This window comes from Galeopterus variegatus, unplaced genomic scaffold (genome assembly GCF_000696425.1).
Source record: "Galeopterus variegatus unplaced genomic scaffold, G_variegatus-3.0.2 Scaffold474, whole genome shotgun sequence".
NCBI lineage: Eukaryota > Metazoa > Chordata > Mammalia > Dermoptera > Cynocephalidae > Galeopterus > Galeopterus variegatus.
The window spans coordinates 120,047-146,201 of NW_007726585.1; the positions used below are offsets into that span (position 1 = coordinate 120,047).

Below are 26,155 nucleotides of genomic sequence, written 5' to 3' on the forward strand. Positions count from 1 at the left end.
ATGAGTTTTGAAGTGGAAGATAAAAAGCAAATGTGGAGAAATCACATTATATACTTTTCTATTAAATACTAATATTAAAATAAGTGACTTAATCCACACACGCAATATTCTCTTTAGTAGTGGACCCCAGGTTTTAAGTACTAGCTAGATTTACTGAATAATTTTTTCAAAATTATGAAAATGATATAGATGGCTGATACAAATGCTACTTATATATTAAGCTTGATCAGACCAGTGGAAGGTTAAATTCTCCATTTAAATAATATCAGTAACAATAAAAAGTAAATTAGATAACACAGGAAATCTAAATAATGATACACTAATAAAGCACCCATAGACTCTAATTAGATTTTCCGAGATGATTTTTAAAAGTACCTATAATATAGGAATGGCCGGTGTGCTCACTGGCTGAGCGCGGTATGGGCGACACCACACCAAGGGTTGCGATCCCCTTACCGGTCACGAAAAAGACAAAAAAATAAATAAATAAAATAAAAGTACCTATAATATATAAAATGCTTACTAATGCCACTGAAATATTATTCCATTATAATTAGGATTGTTAAGATAGAACTCTGATAATCTGCACAAAGACTGAATCTCCTCTCTAGCCAAACTAGCACCATTGTGTAAATGAGAAAAAAAATGCTCTTTCCTCAAGACTTTTTAATCTGGCAGAAATTTTACATACTGACTTTGATAGAACAAGGAACATTACTGACATCTGCTAAATACTGTCATAATATACAAACCTATGATATGAATGGGCATCTCCCCTCATCACATAATGCTGTTGCATAGTACACAAACTGCAAAAGCTGTACATGACAATCCTGCCCCAACTACTCTCAACAGTGGAGACTATTCCTCCCACCAAACTTGAAAAACTTGCCAATCTGAAATACTATAAGCTACCAGTCAGTTGAAGTTTTGATCACAAAGAGGTATTTCAATTTGAAGTTGTTTATATTCATAATACATAACATCAATGGAATAATAACAAGTATGTACAAGAGAAAGGTAACAACAACGAACCCCAGTTTTTAAAAATTAAAAAGAAAAAAACCCTTACTTGTTTTTTAACTTATTTTTCAAAGTTAAATAAACCTGGAAATGTTTCCTCAGAATTAGTGTTACTAGAAGACATTCTATTCAATAACAAAGTACTAATATCTATTTTACAAAAGTCTCATATTTTCATAATATAACAACGTTCAAGGTAAGTCCCTTAGATACCCAGTCAATGTCACAACACTTGCATATCCAAATTCTCTGAGATTAGAGATTGTCATGCTTTTTCCAATTGCCCAATTGATTCATAAAGGCTAAAGTGACAAAAAGAACAAAGCAAGAGAAAAATTTTACCTAGGATATTGAGTACATTATCTTAACCTCTTGTACAGACAGGAAACCTATCCTCACAAGTTATTCATTTCAGTTAAATTTGATAGATTTCAGAAATTTGTTCTTCTACTATTTATTCTGGATTATGCCATTTGCTTTTCATCTAATTTTAAACATTTAAAAGTGACCATATATCTTGATTTGCTTGAGACAGTTCTGATGTATGGCTGTCAGCCCAACATAACTGATAGTGCCCCCATTCCATTTCAAAAGTGTCCATTCTATACACTTAATTACTACCCATTTTTATTAATAAAACAATTATAAATTCTGCAAGCTGAACTTGGACTCAATATACATGGCTTAAAAATAACTCAGATAAAAAGCAAAAGGTTTAATAAAAGCTGTCACAGAAAAACTAGATGAATTGTGATGTAGAACAGTTTTTCTGCTTTAAACTGTTCTATATAATGAGATAAATTAGAAATTTGCAATTACATTTTCTGAGCTCATTCCAATTGTATCACCCACCTTTTAATGTAAGTATAAATACATGTGTATTTTCCCAAGAGTTTTTATCATCTACTGTTTTCATTTGTATCCACCAAGTCCATAAATTGTTTAGCATCTCCTCCTCCTTTCTGTATAAAATAATCATTTAGGATTTAAAAAGTATTAAATTCCCACAAAAGAACGATTTCAATGCCATTACCGTTGCCATTTTGCTGCTACATATTAACAAAAAGCAAAGTTTAAAGCAATGTTTTTGCAACATAGAACAGTCTTGTTTCATACTCTTGTTTTATTTACTGAGCCGCAGGGAGAGACTAAACATAATTTCTTTAAAAGAAAACAATGCCATTACCGTTGCCATTTTGCTGCTACATATTAACAAAAAGCAAAGTTTAAAGCAATGTTTTTGCAACATAGAACAGTCTTGTTTTATACTCTTGTTTTATTTACTGAGCCGCAGGGAGAGACTAAACATAATTTCTTTAAAAGAAAAGAAAATTTTTGGATATGCCATTTAATCCCATTGCAGTTTCAGGAAGAAAAATTATTAGCTCATATGCAGTCATTCAATAACATCCCCTATTATATTAAAACTATTTAAATACTAAATATCTTGATTTCACAAGGATATCCTAATTAGAATCCATCCTAGTCTCTTGTCAGAAGTAAAGATGAAATTCATGGGCTCTTACAAGGTGGCAGCTATATAGAGGACAAATGTTTGATGCTCCTTAAAAATTTTTTATAACTCCTCAGCTATATATTATTTACATGTAGCATCATGTCTAAAGGTAAGATTGTGATCATTTTGCACTGGTGTTATAGATTAACATAAATAAAGGTAGGAAAACCAAAATGCTTTGAAAACTATATTTTCATTTTACGAAACAATAACCATATTTTTTCAAGAAAAAACATTAGGTAACTACTTTTAAAGTTCAAGTTCCATCATCTTAATATATGAACACACCTGGATACGAGATTGTAAAAAACCACACATACACACAAGCTCTAGGTAGAGCTATAATAAACAAATTCCTTTTATAAACAAAATTTTAACTGAAAAGCCACAGTAGACGGAAAAAAGAAGAAAGGATATTACTTGGTAAAATCCAGTGACATCTACAATAGTTTTACAGCACATTTAAGCATTCTAGGGTTTTATATCTTCACCTGCCTTCCATTTCTCAGTTCATCCTTATAAAACTTCCAATTACAAACATGTTTGACCCCAAACCCAGACCTGAATTTGAGTGCCAGGAAAAGCAAAATGATAGTCCAAATTTCTTAATATCACAGCCTTATTTCAATAATGGTTCTGTTTAAAACACAATGCCGAGCTAAATGGGGAAAAAAACCAAGCAGCAATATGTAATTATACTAATAGTTATTCATTATATGGGAAGTGTTTTTTTTAGGATATCTAGAATGCACTTGGCTCCGTGAGTCTTCTAAATAATTACGATGACAGACCAACACTACCAAACTAACAGTATTGTGTAAGGGGCACACATTTACAATACTGATAGTCTTAAAAGCAGTAAAGCAAAAGAAAATATATCAAACAGCACATGCACATCTTATAGAACTTCCACTGAACTATCAATGGCTTCTATGCAATGTGCATCTTTTCCATAACTGTATTAACTATCAAGAAAGGTAAGGTGAGATTAAAAGTAATGGTACTGAACTGAATTGTTTGAAGCCAGTGCCCCACATGTGGGGAAAAGTGCATTTAGTTCAGCAGCAATACAGCACAGTGTGAAGATATTGTGCTTAGACACAGCTATTCCAGAATTGAAAGATGTACAAGGCAAGTCAAGATATAAAACCATAGTACACTGTTAAATAACCTTGAAACGTACATATATTGCAGTTTTCAAAGACATTCATGTCATTGTACAAGGATAGGAAGAAATTCTTAAAGTTACCTACTGTAGTTTATGATATAATAAATACATATCTATATAGCATTGTATATACATATATAGAATGTGTGTGTCTATATGTAATTTATTTATTTGCCAAATTATTCTATTAGTTTTTATGGATCTGCAACTTTCAAAAATGAAAAAAACTCTTTTTTCACTACAAGTTTCTCTTCCCATGAACTTAAGATATTTATACTAGAAAAGGTTTCAATACCCTCCCCCTACCCAATCTCACTTCAGATATTTTGCTTCACAACTCAGAGAACACAAAGAAATTCTAGATTTTTGATGCATCTTTTCACTTTGCCAGTTGTTTCAACCAGCAAATATCTTTTAATATTTAAACCAGCTGATGCAAATTCTTTAGCAGAGGATATAAACTCCAGATCTGACTGATTAAAACAGAGCAAATCAACCCCCCCCCCAAAATAATAATAATCCAGTGATTCACTCTGACTGTAAACAATATATAAAATTTAAATCTCAAATCTCAAAATAAGTTAAAGAAAAATTCTATCTTCAGGGCCTATAATATAAAGATCAGACAATTGATAAGGGGAAAATGTGTATGAAAAGTTGCAATAAAATTGTTTGCCCATTATTTTTCCTAAGAGAAAGTATTTCTAACTATGCTACCTCAGTCCCTTAAATTTAATAACTTCATAATTTGTTGGCAAATGTTTTAAGCAAACTGGCATATCAGATTATACAACAGAAAAACATTCATAAAATTCAGCAAAGAAAACTTATATAAGCCTTTTGTACAGAATTAAAAAAAATCTAAATGGCTATGATTCCTCTATTAGCAGAAACACATAATGCAATCTTATAAATCTGCCATATATATCAATATCTACATAAATAGATACAGATATAGCTATGAAACATTAATGGCAGTCTATTTCTGAACAGTGTGTGGGACCAGCAGATTTGTATCAGACCATGGCACGATATGGACCCTGCATCTTTAGGAACTGAATGATGAAAGAAGGTCCCCCAGCAACAATCTGAGGTGGAAGGTGACTAAGTGGACAGTTCTCAATACTCATGATTGAAAGTTTGCTGCAGAGAGCCAGCTCAAATGGAAGGCTATGCAGGTTGGGGTTGTCATTCAAATACAGTTCTTCTAGGTTCTCCAGTGTACCTGTTTAAAAAAATCATATCAGCTGTTATTTTTTTTTAAAATTAATTACTACTAAAAACAACTGAACATGATGCTATTCTGCACATTACGTATACTGAATTCACATTTCCTTTTATTCTCTTCTCTTAGCTTTAAAAATCTCACAACTGTAGATCTCAAAACTTTACTGCATATTCGACTGCGGAGATTTTAAAAGAACCCTGATGTCCAGGTCACACTTCTGACCAACTAAATCAGAACTTTTTCCTTTATGGTTGGTTTTCAAGCTTGGGGAGTTTTTTGAAAATAAACATGCTCCATTTCCAGAGATTCTGTTTGGGATTGCTTAGCTTTCATATATATATTTTTTAAGCTCCAGAAGTGTATTTATTATACTTCAGTGTCTATAATTACTTTTCTGCTTTAGACAATGTGACAATTTCTCATATTAACTAATTTCTCATGTGGAAAGTTTTTATTACCTGGTATAAATCACTAAAAGAGTTATCACACATTTGGCAGTAAGCCAAAAATCAATTTATGTAGTCTTTTAAAAAAATTTTTATACTGTCTAAAGAATACTCATACTTTCTAGGCAAATGCCTCAAGCAGTTACATGATGCTGGCTTTATAAATATACCAGAAATGTAAGTGTAAAGTTGCCTCATGTGTTTCCAATTTTTAAACTTCAAAATTTGGAGTATTTGATAGTGGTACTTATTAGAAGACTAATAAAAATAACAGCTAGCAGGTAATGGATCTGTTTACATGTAATATTTATTTAATCTTCACAACAACCCCATGAGAAGTTACTTATCCTTATTTCACAGGTAAGAAATTTGAGGCTTAGGGAGTTTATGTACCCTATCCAAAGTCACAGAGCCAATAAGTGGCAAGGCCAGATTTTGAATTGTCTTATCTCCAAAACCTTAACTACTACTAATCTATAGTGCCTCTGGGACAGCACACTATAGGTGGGAGAACACAGTACACAGGATTAGTCATTTAAGAACTACTGTCTATTTACTATGTGACCTCAATCAATTAATTCTCTTTACAACTTGTGCTGCCTAAAATTCAAGGTGGTCATGTTAATTATATGAAATAATGGATATGAAAATACTTGGAAAATGCTAAAATACTGCCAAATAATATTATCTAAAAACCTTAAAACATAAAGAAATGTTCTTTTGGCATATTACTAATTTAATTCAAGCCTGTGTAATTTTTAAATTTGATAGAAATATAAAATATTTCTTCTAAACTGAGGTTACATACAAAACCTATTAGAAATATAAGTATTCTAAAACATTCTCAAATGTAGTATTAATCCTAACACTCCCTGAGGAAACCTAACCAAAACCAATCAACCAACAGTGCTCTATAAAAAAATTCTTAAGTCTGATGTAACTTCAGTTTACAAAAACAGATTTGTCATATTTATCTAAAATACTGCTTGAAAGCACAACAGCAAGTTACTAGTACAGAGTCAAGCATTCACAGGGTTCATACCGATTTCCTCAGGAAGATGAGTAAGTAGGTTCTCTCCAAGGCCTAGATGTGTGAGATTGGTAAGGTGACCAATGCCTCTGGGAAGAGTGGTCAACTGGTTGTTTGTCAAGACTAATTTCTAAAAGATTAGCAAGATAAAAGACAGTTACATATGTATTTCCTACAACTGATATAGACTTTAACACATCTACAAAACAATAAAATAACATAGAAATTAGAATGGATGAGAATCACTTAAGTTATAGATTTTTCTTTCCAAAAATATCATTTGTTAGGAAAACAAAAATGGATAGGTTACGTAAAATAAACTAATCCCTAATGTTATAATAGGAATATCTATCTGGTTCAAGAATTAGGTCAAAATCTTAAGGAAAATGTGCAATTTGGAATGGACTCCAAAAAGTTTAACCATATAACTATAAAACATCACGATACCAGCCACCAAAACAAAACAAAACACAATAATGTTTTACCTGTAAATCCTTAAGATAAGCAATTTCATTTGGCAAGGATTCCAATTTGTTCTCCTCTAGATCCAACTCTCTTAACTTCCTAAGATTTCCAAGACCATGAGGAAGTTTCTTTAGAAGATTGTTTGATAATATTAGAACCTAAAGAGAAATTATTGACAAGAGTATTACAAATCATGAAATGGAATTACACACGTATTACTATTGTGTGGCTTAAAATTTATTAAACAATGCTAATTTTCCAAATAGTGAATATAAGCGTAATGTTCAAATTACCTAACATAAAATATTTCACTTACTATTCTAAAAAAAATCACCATAGTTACTGAAAATATTTTTATGTGATTATGCAAAACTAATAAAAGCAAAAGAAATACACTTTAACTAAATTACAAAAAAGTAAAAAGATTACTATTTGCACTAAGATTCATACAGTTAATGGTATTTGATACTGAATAGTTACAAATGTCTGTCTAATGGGAAATGGATTATTTATTCACAACTCCTTACAAACCATCACTTAAAGAACGTTAACAACTGACTTCTAAACTGCCTATATCAATCCACTATAGTTATTATTTCTGTGTATTTATTACAAGGCATCCTGCAAGATACTGAAGGAAAAAAAAAAAAGGCTGAAGAAGATGTTCTTTGTTCTCAAAGAAGTTATAAACTAGCAGGAGGGTAAGAAGACAATAATGGGTATGAGGACAATGGAATGAGCACTAAGTTAGAAAGATTATATAAGGTTCTTGCTAATTTTTTATGCTCACTTATTTCCTCCAAAGTTATACTACCCATAATAAAATAAATATACACAATAACACCAAGAAAATAATAACAACAGCTACCATTTGAGTTTACTATTTACAGAGTGCTATACTAAATGCATTATGTGCATTACTGCATTTAATCCTAGTTACAACCCTGTGATATGAATACTATTATCCCAATTCCACATCTGAAACTGAAGCTTGGGCAGGTTAAATTTATAAACATAAACAGATAAAACTGGAGTGGCACTCAGATCTGTTTGACTTTAAAGTCCATATTTTTTTTTAACTATTACATGATACTATTTCATCTTGTTAAATAAAGTAATAAAATAATAAGATTTTTTTAAAAACGCTGATATGGAGGAAAAATTTTAAATCAGTATATTTACTATTAGTAAGCTTTTTCACCAAAAAGATGAAAACTCTAGGTACTCAGAGGCATGAGAAATCATCCTTGACTAAGGAGGTGACAATAAGATGGATCGTTAATTTTACAGAAAAGAATTTTAAAAGAAAAAATTAAGGGGATGAGAAGAAAGCATTATAGGTATTGAGAACAACAGGACTAAACATACAGAGCTACAAATATACACACATTTTCAACAAAGAAAATAATCTGTTTAAAACAGCAGGTTGGGTAATTAAGATGGAAAAGTAGGCCAGAGTCATATAATAAAGGGTTCTGAATGCCAGTCTGAGGAATCCATAATTATTTTTGTAGAGTGTGGTATAGTTCTTAACAGAATTAAGAGAAGAAAAGCATGTTCTAAAAAATGCTAAGTTTTAGAGACCTTTCCTTTCAAAGATACTTTATAGCATTCAAACCTACCAACTTTTACTGGGCAAGAATAATTCAGAAAGATCAAGCCTAGACTAAGTCAATACCTCCTCCTTCCAATAGGGCTATATGTTTAAGAGAGCTCTAAACATTTCTAATTATGATCTTCAAGCGAACAGAAACTGCTTATTCTAATTTGAAACTTTATACATGAGATAATTGTGAAAGGATCTGAGGAGGTCTAAATGCTTACTTATACTCACCTCGAGAGAAACGAGACCAGACACATCCTCAGGGATCTTTGTGAGCTGATTAGTGGCTAAATTCAATTCTACCATACTGGTCCAAGTTCCAAAATCCAAGGGAAGTGATGTTAACTGATTGTCCTGGCAAAGAGAAAAAGAAGCACCCTAGGTAGAACCACAAAAACAAATCTCCACATATGCCTCCCTTTGAAAGAGAATTCTTAACTAAACAAAACCTTTCCTCCCTTTTTGATATCCAAAATATAAAAAGAAAAACAGCAACAAAAACTTTAAGCCTCCCAAGTTTTTCTTACGGTAATTAGGCTCTTATTTTGAGGTTGAACTGGAACCGTGTTTCCTATGTGATCATTTGTAATAGAAACAGAAAAATATACTACACAGAGAAACACTTGAGATTTCAAAGATCCTAGTGATAAACATGATGTTTTCCTCATTTTACAATAATGCACAGATAAAGATATGAGCACAATGGAAGAAGACACATCTAATCATAGCCCACAGGAAACCCAGATGAGCTCTCAGGAATTCCACAGGTGCTGAGCAGTAAAGTAGAAGAAGAAAACATGGTCTTAATAAGACAGCAAATTAAATCATTAAAACACTAATTAAGTATCTATAATTTCATTTTAAAGATGGTAAAATATATTTATCATAAAATAATAAAAACAGATGATGAAAGGTTAAGTATGAAACTAATTTTTAAAAAAATTACACATGGGGGCCGGCCCGGTGGCGCAATAGATAGTGCGCCGCTTGGGAAGCGCGGCGGTGCTCCCGCCCGAGGGTTTGGATCCCACATACAGACTGGTTCCCGCTCACTGGCTGAGCGAGGCGCGGGAGCAACACCGAGGGTTGCGATCCCGTTGCCGGTCCCCGGTCCGGTACGGGGGCAACACTGAGGGTTGCGATCCGTTGCCGGACACGGAAAAAGACAAAAAAAATTTTAAAAAATTAAAAAAATAAAAATAAAAAATTACACATGGCTATACACAGAAAAAAAGAGAGAAATATTTGCCAATGATTCACTTTTTCCTGCTTCCAAATACTCATTTAGAAGATACACTTTCATCAATAACAACTCTTACCACACTGTTGTGTGGTAGGAGTACAGGTATTGGGAGAGGATGACCAGCACCCCTGTCCCTGCTGGGTGTCAATGATACATGCCAATATATTAACAATGATGGTTAATATCTTGGTGGTGGGATTATTTTATATCCTTTTCGTTCCTCTATATTTAAATTTTTTCTGCAACAGACATGAATTACTTGTCTTATTTTACACAAATCATCCATAAGAGAAATCCTAAGTAGCAAATATCCACTTGAAAATCAAGTTTTTCTTTTACAGTATTTAAGATTATCTATTTATTGTAACATCTAAACTTATTACTGATCTGTGCCCAAACTACTGATAGTTATAGGTTGATACAATATTTTCATTTTTAAAAATTTACTACTGGTGCTTATATGAGGAGAAAAATGTCAAGCTTCATTTTGATTTCTTCAAGAAAAAGTTCTGTTAAACATTTATCATGTTTGAAGAAATATTAAGGCAAAGTTCTATGCAAAGTTTTATTTTTATTTTATTGAAAACAGCAAGCCTTTCCAAGCTAACATATTACAATAACATCATATCCATAAAAATGTATAGCCAAATGCAAAAACTAAAGAACACTTGGACCACTGTCTTCTAAGCCTATTATTACAAAATAAACATTCAGAACTAATACCATTACCACTGCTAAATCTCATACAACCAGAATAAAAGATATCTTGAATTTCCATTAGTTGACTTACTATACACTTCCAAAGAATCATCATAAAAGATACATACCATATTTATAAACAAGTGTAGATAGAATCAAGAAATTGTAGTTTAAAAAATCAATTTGAGATGGTTCATCAAAGACAAAAAGATGTAATATGATACAACAGAAAGAACACTAAACTTAGAATCAGGAAAACTAGGTTCCCGGATTCCCACCTCAGCCACGAATCGGCTATGTGGCCAATTCAGTTATCATTTCTGGGCCTAAAGTTTATTCACTACACATTAAAACACTGACTAGATGATTTTCCAGTTCTTTTCTCCTTTCACAATAAACTTCATTACAAATGTGAAACTCACTCACTGTAGAGTATACAGATAAGCAAAAAGAAACTGAAGAATACCCATAAATAATTGTGATATCCAAAGATAAACGTTATATTTTGGTAAACACTGGCTATATGCATGCATATAAATATATAGATATTTAATATGTAAGTTAAGCATATTAAAAACAACTTTTAAAAACTGTGTGGAAAGAAATTTTTACATGTTTTACCTTTCTTCTACTTAATAAACTGATAATATTTCAACTGGTATTTAATATTCTTTAAGACTAGATTATTATTTTTAATGGCTCCATAATATTCCACTGAAGATATATTACTTTTCATATATTAAATCCCTATCAGTATTAATAAGTTGGTACCTCTGAAATAGATAGCTCTGTAATACATATCCCCATAACTATACTGTTATGGACATTCATGATTATTTCCTTAGAACAAATTCCTAAGTTCTAAGACATCTGTTATCTGATACAGTTGCCCTAATGTATCCTTATTATCAGTTTAGATCCCATTAGCAAAGTGCAAGTACCCATTCTCCACACCAATAGAGAAAACATAAATATTAGCAGAAGTACTATAATAGTAGCTTCCCCACCCACACCCCAATGCAAACAGATGCTTACCTTCATATTTAGCTTACTTAATACTTTTGCTCTGGAGAAAATTCCAAATGGAATTTTATTGATTCGATTGTGTTCCATGTTGAGGGAATAAATGGTGGAAAACTGAGATGGACCACCCACTGGATATAACTGGAAGCAATTTCTAGCTAAGGTCAAACTATTCAGTTTCACAAGACTTGACAAAAGACTCTGTAAAAAATGGAATAAGCATAAGAATTAGAATTGTAACTATTTTGTATAGAACAGCAGTCCCAAACACAAATGCCTCAAAGGGCCTTGCAGGTAACAAATGACAGAGACTGGTTAGGCTTGTTCTGTGGCACCCCATCTACGTGGACAGTCACTATTATCAGCTCTAGAAAATTGTTGCTTTGAAGAAATGTTGAGCCAGATTTCAAGATTTTATAAGAAACAGGAAATTCTGATTTTTACTATTTGGCTTCAATTTATTTAAAACACTCTATGGAGTAAAGAAAATATGTCTGTGAGAAATGTCTATGGGGGGGAAGGGGTCAGTTTGAGACCTGTACAGAGCAGGAACTTTAGTTTCAGACAGTCCTGGGTCTGAGTCCTGGCTCTGCCACTGGCTATGTGGCCAGTCCTATCTATGTCTTGGTTACGTACCTATCTCTAAATTATTATTAAGATTAACACAATGCCTGATACAGAATAAGCTGTAGTTTAGTAATTTAATGGTTCCTTTTAGAAATAATAAATTCAGAAGATGATTATACTTCCTGATATTGTACGAATAGAATATGTTACTTTTCTATAGGGTAAAATTTCTGAAGGAATATATTTATCCATTAAACAAGTATATACTTAGCATATAACCCCATCTCCCCTACTTTAGCTTCCCACCATGTAACCAAAGTGCTAATGTGTAGGTATTATAAAAGAATCTGCTATTAATAGGACTAAGCCATATTTAGAAAAAAACAAAGCACACAAATAGAAAACAATTAGAAAATAATACGTAACTGCATGTAATCAATAATAAACTACGTAGAATAGGCTCTTGCTATTCAAAGTCTGGGCTGAGGAAAAGCAGCCATAAGCACCTCTGGGAGATTGTTAGAGATGTAAACTCTTGGGCCCCACTCCTACAGAATCATAATATGCAATATTAACAAGATTCCTAGGTGATGTGTATGCTCATTAACATTTGAGAAACATGCATATAAGCTATAAAATAGTTTTGAGTCCTGGCTCTTTTAATAGCTTTTGACTTCAGGCAAGTCATTTTTCTGAACCTTGGTTTATTCATTTTTAAAATGATGCCTTATTTTATAGGTTGAAGTGAAGACTAAAAGAAAAAAAATACATAAGTAGCTTTATAATACCTAGCAGATAAGTGCTTAAATTTTAAATCCCTTCCCTATTTAAATTCAAAGAAAAGAAGAAATACTGGAATAGCTAGAAAAGCAGGAAGGCAGTTGAGAATGAGCTAGATCTTGAAGGATAAAAATTTTTAAATATTCAAAAGTAGAAGAAAACATTCTAGATTGAAGTAAAAGCGCAAGCCAACGCCCCCCCCAAAAAAAAAACAAAAACATGTACAAGTGTGAGGTGTGTGTGGGTTTTATTTAAATAATGTTCAAACTTCAGCAGTCCACCATGAGCAAACTGAAGACTTAGTACCTGTGGTGTCAGTATAACTGGCAAGGCCAGCTGAAGGAATGAAGTAGCTGCATAATTGAAAGTATAATGAAACAATGGACTGAAACTTGTTCTTTATACTGAACAGAAGCTATCCTTATCATTCTCCTATTCTTGTACACAAACAAAAAGCAAGCATAGGCCAAGAGTGGTGGTGAGAAAACTGAGTCGCAGGCAATTCAGGAAAAATGTCTAAAGAAAATAAAAAAGTTTTACTGAGTGTCATGACAAAAACGTTATTCTTAGAACTGACTTTATTGACTTGACATTCTTCTATTTAAAAAGTTAATATCTGAGTACATTTAAGAAGGGGCAACAAGAAGGCAGCTCTTCAAAGTTTTATTTCTAAGGTCAAATTGTGAAACCTGGGGTTTGCAAATCATTGATTTTTTTGGCCCACCCCACCCCCGCCCCCGAGACACCGGCGCGCTGCCGCAGGGGTGGGCGCTGGGAGGGGCCTAATTGCAGCGACGGGTCTTTGCTCCCTCTGCCCAGGGATTAGGCGAGCACTCCATGCTAATCTTCTCTATATCGTTCCAACTTTAGCATATGTGCTGCGGAAGCCAGCACAGCTTGAGAGTCAGACACACCTGGGTTCCTATCTTAGCTCTTCTGCTTAACAGTTTTGTCAACTTTGGTGAGACAGTCAATGTATCTCTCACCGTACTTCCAAAAAATATTTAAAATAACAAATCTGGCCAAAAACATAACCTCTGAAGTTTTATCTCCCTATGTATCTGATAAGAATACCCTAATAACTAGTAGAATTATACTGAAAATTAAATGAGATAATACATGCAGAGCTCGAGCTTCATGGCTGGAGCATATGTGCTTAAAGTTCTGTTCCTTTTCCTTATGTATATATGTACACATTAAACTAGTCCATTTTCAGATAATCTTCAAACAAAAATATATACTCATTTTGCCAGCTTCGATTTCAGCAACATGAAGAAGCCCTTATTGAAAACCACTTTCATTTTTCTTGCCTATCCAGCTTGATTTTATTGTTTTCCTTACTGTGTTTACCACAAATACATTCGCATTAAGGATACGCTGCTTCCAAAGCACATTGACTACTTTTAATTAAGACTTAATGCTTTCCCACATTTGGACGAAGCCAATCAAGGGTTTCCCCCATCTTTAAATACACTCATGTACGTGTGTGTTTACACACACACACACACACACACACACACACACACACACCTTCTCCCACATCTAGTCTGAAGAGAGCGTACACACACACACACACACACACACACACACACACCTTCTCCCACATCTAGTCTGAAGAGAGCTGTCCTCTTTATAATCCTCTTACCAAAAATAAAAAGATAGGTTGTTACCAGGGGTTGGGGGGAAGGATGGATGAAAGCACAGAGCACAGAGGATTTTGGGGGCAGTGAAATTCTTTTGTATGATCCTATGATAGTGGATACATACCACTATAAATTTGCCCAAACCCATAGAATATACATCACCAGGACTGAATCCTAATGTAAACTATTGACTTTCGATGGTTATGATGTGTCAATGTAGGTTCATCTATCTTAACAAATGTACTACCCGGATGGAAGATATTGATAATGGGGGAGGAAGCTATGCATGTGTGGGGATAGGGAGTGTATGGAAAATCTCTATACTGTCCAATCAATTTTGCTGAAATTAAAACTGCTATTTAAAAAAAATAAATTGACTTATTTCAGTCACAAAATATTGTGTATAAAAGTATATAGCATATACCTGTATTCTAACAAGTACCTCAGAATCATTAGTTTCCCTTCACTGACAATAAGACTGGACACATATATTTAAATTTTTTCACTTTTGAACTTTGATATAGATCCAGTCTTTATATTTAGGCATGTTGACACTATAAAGGCAGTCAATCTTAACTTAAGCTCACAAATCATACCCAAAAAGAATCCCAACAAGGCCTAATTAAAGAGCTAATAGCCTGCCTTATGATGGATATGAGTCATTATCAGAAAAGGGGAGGACATTAAATAGTAGAACCTCACCCATTATCATTCTAAATTACCATTATCACAGAAGGACAAAAATCCAGACAGTCTAGTTCTCAGGGCTGTATCTGAAACCTGTGGATTTTACTCTTTATCCCACTTACAGTGCTACTAACAATAGTACTCTTTTGCCACAGGTCAAATACTGTCATTGCAGTCTTAAGAGAACTGGTCCAGCCTAGAAACTACAGTCCTGGGAAAATCAACTTTATACTCCAGACCAAGCTGTTTTCTGAAAATGCAAACAGTCAAATTAATAGAAGCCCGAAATTAACAGGTGCTACTTCATTTCTGTCTCCCTAAGAAACAAATCACTTGAAAAAACTTTTTTAAATAAATTGCTACAAACCTACAGCTTCATCTACCCAAACGGTTCTTCATAAATCAAAGCTTAAATCTAAAAAACATTCATCCAAAGAACTTTTATTCTTAATTCAAAAATATATATACACACAGAAAAAATAGCAATAGTCAAAACACAGTAGAGCCTTTTTTTCGTGACCAGTAAGGGGATCACAACCCTTGGTGCGGTGTCGCCCGCACCGCGCTCAGCCAGTGAGCGCACCAGCCAGTCCTATATAGAATCAAAACCCGTGGCGGGAGCGTCGCTGCGCTCCCAGCCCCAGCTCCGCACTCTCCCGAGTGCGCCATGGAGCCGGCCCAGAGCCACTTATATGAGACATTTTTAATTGTTAGAAAAAAGACTTTGCAAAGCTCAGACAATTCATAAGTCTGAATTCTACAATTCCATTCTTTTATTTGTTAGGATGCTATAAGATACTATGCTTGAAATAACTACAAGCATAAATATGTTAAGTGTGCTAAAATAGTAGATAGCAAAAGAAAGGCAAGAGTCAAAGAATAATAATGTTGAGACGGACAATTAAAAAAATGAAAGTATTATATCTTACCCAATCAATTCCTAAGCAAAATAAGTGAAAATATTTTTCTAACAGAACCGACAAAACCCAAATTAAAAATAATGTGTGAAAAAATAACAGATTTTGGTGATTGTCATATACTAAATAGGCTTTAATATTATTGTACAAACCGGCTAATAATTTGGGTTACAGGAGAGCTGCACCTAATATTAATCTTGTTAATAGTACATTCTATGTACATCATTCTTTTATCATCTTTCTACTGTACGTTTTTCTAACTGAATTGGGTGGGATAGCTGAGATTTAAAACCAGCCATACAGCTTTTCCTTAATAGCTTTTACTGCCAGTTCCCAAAATGATATGAGAAAGATTTAAGTGGTGCTAAAGAGGACTATAGCACACTGACTTCCTCCTTGTTTTTCCCTTCTTTTCTGCATTAAAAAAAAATTTAATATGTTCCTATACCCATTCTTTCTTCTTTGGGATTTTTATTTTAGTGATAGCTGTATAGCCATAGCATACTCATTATTTTAAAAATCTCAATCACCAAATTATTTACCCAACTGTAAAGATTTACTAGTTTTCCCTGCATTATATGCAGACTCGTTTCAAATACTGTTTTCTTTAATCCACTTCTTACCTCTGGTAGAGTAGAAATGTTATTGTTCTCTAAATTTAATTCTTCAAGTGCACTGCATTTTGCTAGTGATCTGGGTATTGCTGACAGTCTATTATATCTCAGACCAAGACGACTTAAACTGGACAGGTTTCCTGTAAATACAAAACAAAAGAATTTATTTTTTAGAAAATCTGATGAGCCTCTCACTGTGACAGGCTATCTAGTGGATATTTATGAATTGCTTTGAAGTAGTATTTCAGCAAGATCATTTACTTCTTTATTTTATTTTATTTTTTGCAGTTGACTAGTATTGAGATCCAAACCCTTCACCTTTTTGTTATTGGCACTGTGCTCTAACCAAGCGAGCTAACCGGCCAGCCCAAGATCCTTAACTTCTAGTACCAAGGAACCACACACTACACTTTATCAATTAAGATGAAATTAAAACCACTTTTGTGCCGACTTGTCTTAGAGAAATAATGAGACAGACAGCTATAAATTAATTTTTAAATGAACAATTAGAAGGTATTGGCATACTTTAACAAATTAAATCTTTAGATAAGGCCTAATTTAATTGCATCAACGTAGTGTATATTTTAAATTTATAATAATTATACCTTTTGTATCTATGTGATGATTATCCAACTTAGAATCAGTGGTTATATATAAAAATGTATATGCAATTTTGGAGAAGATATTTCCAAATTTCTAAAATGATATTATTTAAAATATAAGATGCATGATTATTTTATGAGATCAGAAAAGTTCAATATCTTCCATGAGTAAGGACAAACATTCTAAAATTTCTGTGAACAGATGGCTTGATGACAAAAAAAAAAAAATTGCTCAAACCAAAAACAATTACAAATAAAAGTGAGTTATAGTCTCTCTTATCTAAGCATAAGAGCTCAAGCACAAATTAGCCGCTACTGAATAAAAAGCAGAGAATTTTATTTTCTAGGCATTTTCTAGTTTTATTGCTAACAGTACATGGCCATCTACACGTAAGCTACCTGGAAGAATATGATGGGATCTGCTATAAAAGGTTCAAATCAAATATAATTTCCCAAACAATACACATTAGAAAATAAGTTCATTTTGATACCAAAAAGAAAAAAAGGTAACTGTAATGAGGATTTAGTTCAATGTATTCCTCTATCATGGCTGATTAATTTCTTTTCTTCAAATTGTTATGGAAAAATTCCAGGTCCCACTGGCTAGATCCAGGTTCTTGGTGTCTCAAACAAAGAATTGGACGAGACATGCCAGAAATGAAAAGTAAAAGCAGTTTTATTTAGCAAAGGAAGAAGGAAGAGTACACTCTGGAGAAAACAGAGCAGACTCCAGCGAGAGAGGAGAGTGCTCAAGAACCCCCCCCAGTTACATTCCTGGGATTTTAAGTCCTCTTAGTTGGATTCATGCCATTTGGTCATTGGTTGAGCCCTGAATGTAATCTCTGTCGTACTGGTTAAAGAGACTGGCACTCTAGCTGGTGGGGCTCCCTGTGTGGAATTGTCTTCGTCTCTTGTAGTCACTTCTGTGCACGTGCTTGCTTGCTCAAGGGAACCAGTTTGTCCCATTTGCAAATAACCAGTTTTTCCTTCTCTTGCTCTTGTCTCTATCTAGCGTACTGCCTCAAAATTACAACTGTTGTTATGATATTCTCGATGGGCAAAGTTAAAATGCCAAATGTAGTCCTTACTTTCAAATTAAAGTTATTTCCAGTGTTAGAAATTGCAGAAGTGGATGGCTGTGTCACACCTAACTTTTTGGGGACAAATATCTTGAGGCCTTTCAACTTTCAGCAACCTTCTGGTGTCTGCCCTTTTCTTTCTTTTTCCTTTAATTATTTTTTAAAAGCTGTTACATGATCAACTCTCATAGATGCAATATTACTTTAATATTTAGAGAAGATATGTATTAGTCTATAGCATAAGTTAAGCCTTGACTACAAGGGCAGTCACTATGCCTCATAACCTTTATCTAGTTATCATCCATCTGCATCTATCCCTCTTGCTGAAGAAATCAGTTACTGAAGTTTTGAGAATTGACTAGTTGCAGCTAATTTTTACCCTTCACATTTTCAAGGTAGGAATTAGTCATTGATAATAAAAAATACTCTTATGATTCTATACCGTAAGTCAAATCAACTATAATGCAGAAAAACTTAGCAATTATTTCAATTCCTTCAAATAGAATTATTCCATAGGTATGCTATGCACATTTACATCACTTTCTTACAACAGTGTTTGGAAACCGGGACAAGAATTTGCTGGTTCTGATTAAGATTCCAATAGGCATAATATTGAATACAGAAGCAACAATAAAAACTACCACTTGGCAAAGACATTTAAGTTTGTCTTTATAGTGCTTTCTAAATTAACTAAGGATGCTTCACTAGGGTCTTTCTGATGACAGCCTGGTGAGAAGTATCAATTTTGGAGGAAAAAACAAACAAAAAACAGAGAACTGGATGACTTTCCAAAGCCCCAGAGAGTTTAGAGATTAGAATATAAGACCAAGAATCAAATTTGCTATTGCTATCACGCATTATGACATTGAATAAGACACAGATAAAAGTTGGGCTGGCAGAAAATAATCCGCTATATGACTTCGTATGTATGTTAATTATAGTCATATATAGAATGGTAAAAAAAAAAAAAAGTGGGGACAACCTAAATGTTCAATAGAAAAATAATTATTTAAATTGGAAACACTACAGTAAAACAGAAAACCCAAAGTATTTTATATTATCTATGTGACCATGGGCAAGTTACTTAACCCCTCTGAGTCTGTTTCTTCATCTGTAAAGCAGGGATAATGCCACATACCTGACAGGGTTGTCCTAGATATAATGTGTGTAAGATACTCAGCACCATGACTGATGCATAACAGATGTTCAACACATAATTTTTATTCTATGGTATGTATTCAGTTGAGATAAAACATTGAATCTAAAAAACAACCTATGTCTATAGTACCAAATATAAACAAACATTCTTTGCTAGCTTTTAAGGCTCCCCATCATATAATCATACTCTACCAATCCAGATACTTATTGTGTAACTGCTATGTAAATGCAGTGCCAAACATAAGATGTACTCTGTCTATTCTCTGAAGAAGCTTACACTACAGTGACATAGTTTCACAAATAAGTATAATACTTAGTAGATTATGATAGTGCCCTAACAGAGATATGAACAAAATGCTTTCAATGTTTAGAGAAGGAAGAGACAACTTCCAGAAGGAAGAATCAAAGCAGGTTTTATTAAAAAGATGGAAGAGTAAATCTTAGAAAGGAGAAACATCTCTGCCTCTAAGAACAAGAGGGAATGAACAAAACAAAGAAGGAAAATAAAGACATGTAGGGGTGGTAAGATGTTTGCATTCTTTACATTGCAAAGCTCATCTTCTCCATAAAGCGAAGACATGAGCTAAATTGTGGAAAAACAAACATGGTGGTGGTTTGAAGTTTTAGATAGCTATCCTGTGATATTTGATAAAAAGATGAGAGGTGAGAAAGATACCTCAGAAGCAGTAATAAGAGCCATCTGAGGGTAATTAGCATGGACTTTAGCATAAACTATGTGAAGGGACTTGTCACAGTCACCAGCCAGCCAGTTAGGGGCAGAGCTAGAATGAAACTCATTTGGCTTCCTATCAAGAAATCTTTCTTCAAGATCTTCATTGACTTTGCTCCAGATAGCTGTTTTCTTGTTGACAAAGAGGCATGATTTGCTTATTTTCTTACCTCCATGCCGTTTGACTGTCTATGCTATTGTGCTCATGGAACACATTTCTCTTCCATACTGAGTCTAACACATTTGTTCATGAAGACTTCCCTCACCATTCTATCAAGATATAATTGATCTCCCCATAAATCAAACTTATAGCAGCATACTGTTTTCACCATAAGTTGGTATTCAATTACATTTGGTCTTAGGTTGTTAATTGTTTCATGGATTAGTCATCTCTCCCACCAGACTGAAAACCTTTAGGGGAGGAGACTTGCTATTCTCTCTCTCCATAGTATTTGCATTTCTCTCTTTCCATAGTATTTTAGTGCTAAGCACATGGCAGGCATTCATTCACACTTTCTTAACAATTATGGAAGCTAAAACATTCCACTATTTGTCCTCCTTTGCATTAGAAACAAGATACAGAAAATTATATGAGGCCCATAAAAATCTCTTTTCTTTGACCCAAATTTATTTTATAAAATAGCGTGTCTATAAAACACAGATTTTACTGGACATGATTTAAAAATATCAGATTTCCCTTGTCTATCTGAATATAAACTAATTAATTCTTCAACAAATATCTGCAAGAATTTTTTTCTGGGATATCCAACTTTTGAGCAGCCCATTGTTAGACACCAGCCAGAAAGAAAGTACTAATAACTCCAGCTTCTTGCATTTCTTCCACACCACACCAAATAATTTTTTAATTACAAATGCATCTATATGAATCCATCTTACTCTCTTCTGTAGATAACCATGGTTTGTAGTCTAATATGTACCGACTGAGACTATTAGCTAAGCATTTATTTACACATATACAAATACAGGGATTTTTTTTTATGTTTATGTGTTTTGTTTTTAGATAAGTGGGAACATTCCATATGCTTTTCCACCCATATAACAGGTCATAAAATATTTTCCTGTAAATAAATACAGATATACCTCACTCTATTTAACCATTGTAAAGTATTCCATGATATGTGTGTACCATTATTTATTTAATTGTTGTCCAATTGATGGCATTTATCTCTAATTTTTAAAAAGGAATTCTGGGGCCGGCCCGGTGGCGCACTGCTATAGTGCGCCGCTTGGGGAGTGCGGTGGTGCTCCCGCCGAGGGTTCGGATCCCACATACAGACGGGCCGCTCACTGGCTGAGCGAGGGGCGGGAGCAACACCGAGGGTTGCGATCCCGTGGCCGGTCCCGGTCCGGTACGGGCACGACACTGAGGGTTGCGATCCGTTGCCGGTCACGAAAAAAAAAAAAAAAAAAAAAAAAAAAGGAAAAAGGAATTCTGTAATGAACACCCTTCTGCATATCTGTGTGCATGTGAAAATACTTCTGATGTGTTGGAGGATATAGATATTTTAAATCTTGAAGGATAGTACCACAAGGCTATATCAATTTTCTTTCTACAAAGAGTGAAGGACAGTGCCCATTTACTCACATCATTGCAAAACGGGAAGGGATGGTATCAATATTTTATCTGTTGCCTATTCCATGCCTATGACTGATACAGCAATGGTGGTAAAGGTGGAAATTTTCCTATGAGTAGTGATCATGTATGACTATAAAGAATTTCAAAATCTTCTGATAAACTGTATGCTACTGAAGGTAAAAAGAGGCAGCCAACCTTAAGAAAGAACTGGAAATAGACAAGACCATCCCTTTCTCTCCTTCATACTACTGCTTTCCCTATGGAAGAAAGCTGTTCCATTGAAATAAAATGGCTGAAGTATTCACCAAAGTGTCTTTGAAGTCTGCCAGAAGAGGAAAGGGCCAATTAATTTTGATCCATCACCAGCCGTACCTCATTCACTTTTTACAGTAGAATAGTAGATTAATACAATATTTTAAATGTTTTTTATTCTCGCTTAAACCTAAAAACTTTCTGTGATAACAAAGATTAGTGTAGTAATCAAATTTTAAATGTTTATCAATTCAGAAGCCCAGTATATGGAGGCTAAACTAAAAAGCTTCTACACAACAAAGGAAACAAGAAAGTGAAAAGACAACTACAGAATGAGAGAAAATATGTGCAAACTATAAATCTGACAAGGGATTAATAGCGGAATATACAAGGAACTCAAACAATGTTACAGTCAAAAAACTAATAGTCCTATTAAAAAATGGGCAAAGGAGCTGAATAGGTCATTCTCTCAAAGGAGGACATATAAACAGCCAACAGGTATATGAAAAAATGCTCAACATCACTAACCAAAGAAACACAGATCAAAACCACTTTGAGATACCATCTCACTCCAGTTAGATTGGCTATTATCAAAAAGACAGAGAATAACAAATGCTGGCAAGGATGTGAAGAAAGGGGAACCCTTCTGCACTGTTGGTGGGACTGTAAATTAGTATAGCCATTACGGAGAACAGCATGGAAGTTCTGTAAACTACAGATCCAGCAATCCCACTACTGGGTATATACCCAAAGGAATGGAAATCATCATGTTGAAGGGAAACCTGAACTTCCATGTTTATCGCAGCTCTATTTACAATAGCCAAGAGTTGGAACCAACCTAAATGTCCATTGATGGATGACTGGATAAGGAAAATGTGGTATATATATTCAATGGAATACCACTCAAACATAGAAAAAGAATGAAATTCTGCCATTCGCAGCAACATAGATGAGCCTGGAGAAAATTATGTTAAATGAAACAATCCAAGCACAGAAAGAGAAATACTGCATATCCTCCCTCATAAGTGGGAACTGAATTAATAAACAAACAATAAAGAAAGAGAGAGAGAGAAAGAAACAATCACAATAACATATTGAACTTTTAGAAGGAGAAAACAGAAATGTGGTTACTAGAAGTGAAAAGGGAGAGGGAGAAGGGGAGAATGTGGGGGTTAATGAGAAATTAATGAGAAATTGGTTAATGGACACAAAGTATGATTATGTATTGTAATGATGAATAAGCTAACTATCCTGATTTGACTATCATATATTGTACACAACTACTGATAGTCAACTTTGTACCCCACAAACATGTATCAATTATACTTCAATAAAAAAATTAAAAAAAAAAAAAAAACGAATAGAAAACAAAACAACAAAAGCCCAGTAAATAGAACTGGATTCTTGAAAGTTCTCATCCAAAACCGAATAGCTCTTAAGTTTCTCACTTTAAAAACCAGAATAGACTTCAAGAATTTATGAAATAAAAATGATATAGTGAAATTGCTACATGTATCAAGATTAGTGGTAATAAAAACGGCACCTCCAACTTTCCTGGACCTAAACTTTTTCCTCCCCCCCCCCTTTTTTATTTCGTGGGGTAGAAGGGGCTGAATTTGTAAAAATGTAATCTATAAGAATATGCTATTCTGATGGAGAAATACACATTTGTACAGGCTTTATCACTTATTTGAAACATGGCATGTTCAATGAGTCATCCACTTTTTGCCAAAACCCATTACTCTCAGCAAAATAAGTTAAAATTTAGGGATGAAATATCAAAACTCATGCCAGAAAACAACTTGACATCAGAAGTCTGGCATTTATTGTGATTTACCCTCTGCAGTGGTTTCAACCCTAACCTCTTTCAATGAGTGGTCTAAGCCACAAACTAAAACTGAAAGTTAGAAATCAAGACATAGCTTGCTTTAATGTTGAACCATCTTAACTAAGAAAAAAAATCATTATTGCTGAGCTTCTGAGCATAAATGTAGGCTGATCATTGCCAATCACTGGCATTTGGCTCAAGTGCTTAACTTTGTAGACTGTCCTGTGCTCTGCTTTGACAGCTTGCTTTCTTATGCTGTCAGATTTTTAAAATATGGTGAAATCAAATGGCCATGAATTAAAATTAGATGCTTTCAATTTCAGTAAATTTAATCAGCACCTTTTAGGTTGATTCAGTGTAACTTTTTTTTTTTTTGCCTTTTTGCCTTTCTTCGTGACCGGCAACGGATCGCAACCCTCAGTGTCGCGCCCGTACCGGACCAGGACCGGTAACGGGATCGCAACCCTCGGTGTTGTGCCCGCACCTCGCTCAGCCAGTGAGCGGCCGGTCTGTATGTGGGATCTGAACCCTCGGCGGGAGCGCCACCGCACTCCCAAGCGGCGCACTTCAGCAGTGCACCACCAGGTCGGCCCAGTGTAACTTTTGGATAAGATTCTAATTCAAATGGTTTTAATCTTATTTTAACAAAGTAACAAAAAATTAATAGGAAAGATACAAAGTTCCAAAGATACAATTATTTTTTTCAGAAACATTAAACTAAAAAACTGAAAGCAAACTGAAAAGTACGCAATACAAAAATTCTTAAATGCCAAAAACTCAAAAGAACACCACCATTACAAAAACTAGTAAAGTTGTTATACATAAGCTACACTGTAATTAAAACTACTTGTTGATACAATCATAATTACTGCGACCTTTTTTTGGAGCCCAATGCAACAAAAAGAACCTGTGTGAACTGTTCTGTGCTCCAGCCTTGAAGGCAAAGTTTTGTTGCATATTTCTCTACCTCATTTTGAGAAGAAACAGAAAGTAAAATATTTTTTCCTACTTCACACCTTTTCTCCCCTGATTTCATAAAACCATCAGAGATCTCAGAAAACTTTAAGGATATCATTTGAAACAAAATGACTGTTGTAACAAAGGTTAATATTTTCTTTCGTTCATAGCTACTTCTTGAATTAGAAAATATTTATATGAAAGAGAATATACTTTTTATCCTTCAACAAGGCAAACTAATGTTAATCAGAAAAACTCTCTGCTATGCACTCTCTTAACTGCAACCAGCTGCACACTCCTCATTTCCTTCTGTCTCTTCCCCACATCCTTTGAGCTTTAAGTGATCCTGGCACTGCTCAGACTGGAAGTAAATGGCAGTGACACTGCCAAGGAGTGAAAGCTACTCTAGGAGTGTTCAATAAAGAAGAGAAAACATCCTGGTCTGCTGTAAAAAGAAAGGAAAAGAAAAGGCAAGTAAATAGAGTTTTGGAAAAATGATTGTGATATAAGATTTGATTTTCAGTTGTGGGTTTAAGGCAAGATTCTTTAGTCCAGGGAAAAAGGGAAAAACAAGTAGGGCAGCTGTTGCAGGGCTAGCAGCCACTTCCAGGATAGGTGTTGGGTTTTTTGTTTTCCATGTTAAGTAATACTTTTCAAGAACTAGACTAGGATTGGGGAAAAAAAAAAAAGGAAAGGTATCAGGAGAACCATATACCAATTAAGTTTGCCATTGACTGCTTTGGGTGAATTGCTCTTCTCCAATAAATGAGGAGAGTCTCAGAGGCCAATTAAGACTGTTTAGATTTTTAGCAAACCAAGACCCAAATGTTCAAATTTCTCACCAAACCTCAACCTTCTGTTACACAACAAAATATTAGGGATAGGAGGGGTGGAGAAACAGAAAAGAATTATTTTAATAAACACAGTAAATGACTACAATATCAAAAAAACTTTCAACAAATATTACTTATTCACTTTGTCATTACTCATAATTAACAGTTGTATATCTATCAAAACCTATAAAAATAAATGCAATATTATTTAAATTTTTTTATTGTCAATGTTTCTGTCCTCAATGATTTCCAATACATACTAATAATCTGACCATGCAGAATATGCCAGAACTGAGGCATATGTGTTATCCTGAGATCATATCTTAACTCCAAAAGATTAATAAAATTAACTGGTTTCATAATTAATAAACACATTTCGAATAAAAGAGAGAAATATAAAATTAAGAAAACCAGGAGAAAGAAGAATACATAGAAAAGCTATCCTTTGTCAGAGGAAATAAATCTAA

The 26,155-nt window shown here is 34.0% G+C and overlaps 1 protein-coding gene across 5 annotated transcripts in view; it reads right to left on the reverse strand.

Moving 5' to 3' along the window:
* Positions 1-2,713: 2,713 nt before the first annotated feature.
* SHOC2 (soc-2 suppressor of clear homolog (C. elegans)) overlaps positions 2,714-26,155 on the reverse strand; it is an 89,408-nt gene continuing 65,966 nt past the window's right edge. For all 5 annotated transcript variants that reach the window (XM_008569187.1, XM_008569188.1, XM_008569186.1 and 2 more), the window contains 6 exons: positions 16,662-16,792; positions 11,457-11,645; positions 8,711-8,833; positions 6,897-7,034; positions 6,424-6,541; positions 2,714-4,932 (listed from right to left, as the gene is read on the reverse strand). In XM_008569187.1, the coding sequence (XP_008567409.1) occupies positions 4,724-4,932; positions 6,424-6,541; positions 6,897-7,034; positions 8,711-8,833; positions 11,457-11,645; positions 16,662-16,792 (908 nt within the window). In that variant the 3' untranslated portion in view covers positions 2,714-4,723. The remainder of the gene's footprint in view (positions 4,933-6,423; positions 6,542-6,896; positions 7,035-8,710; positions 8,834-11,456; positions 11,646-16,661; positions 16,793-26,155) is intronic.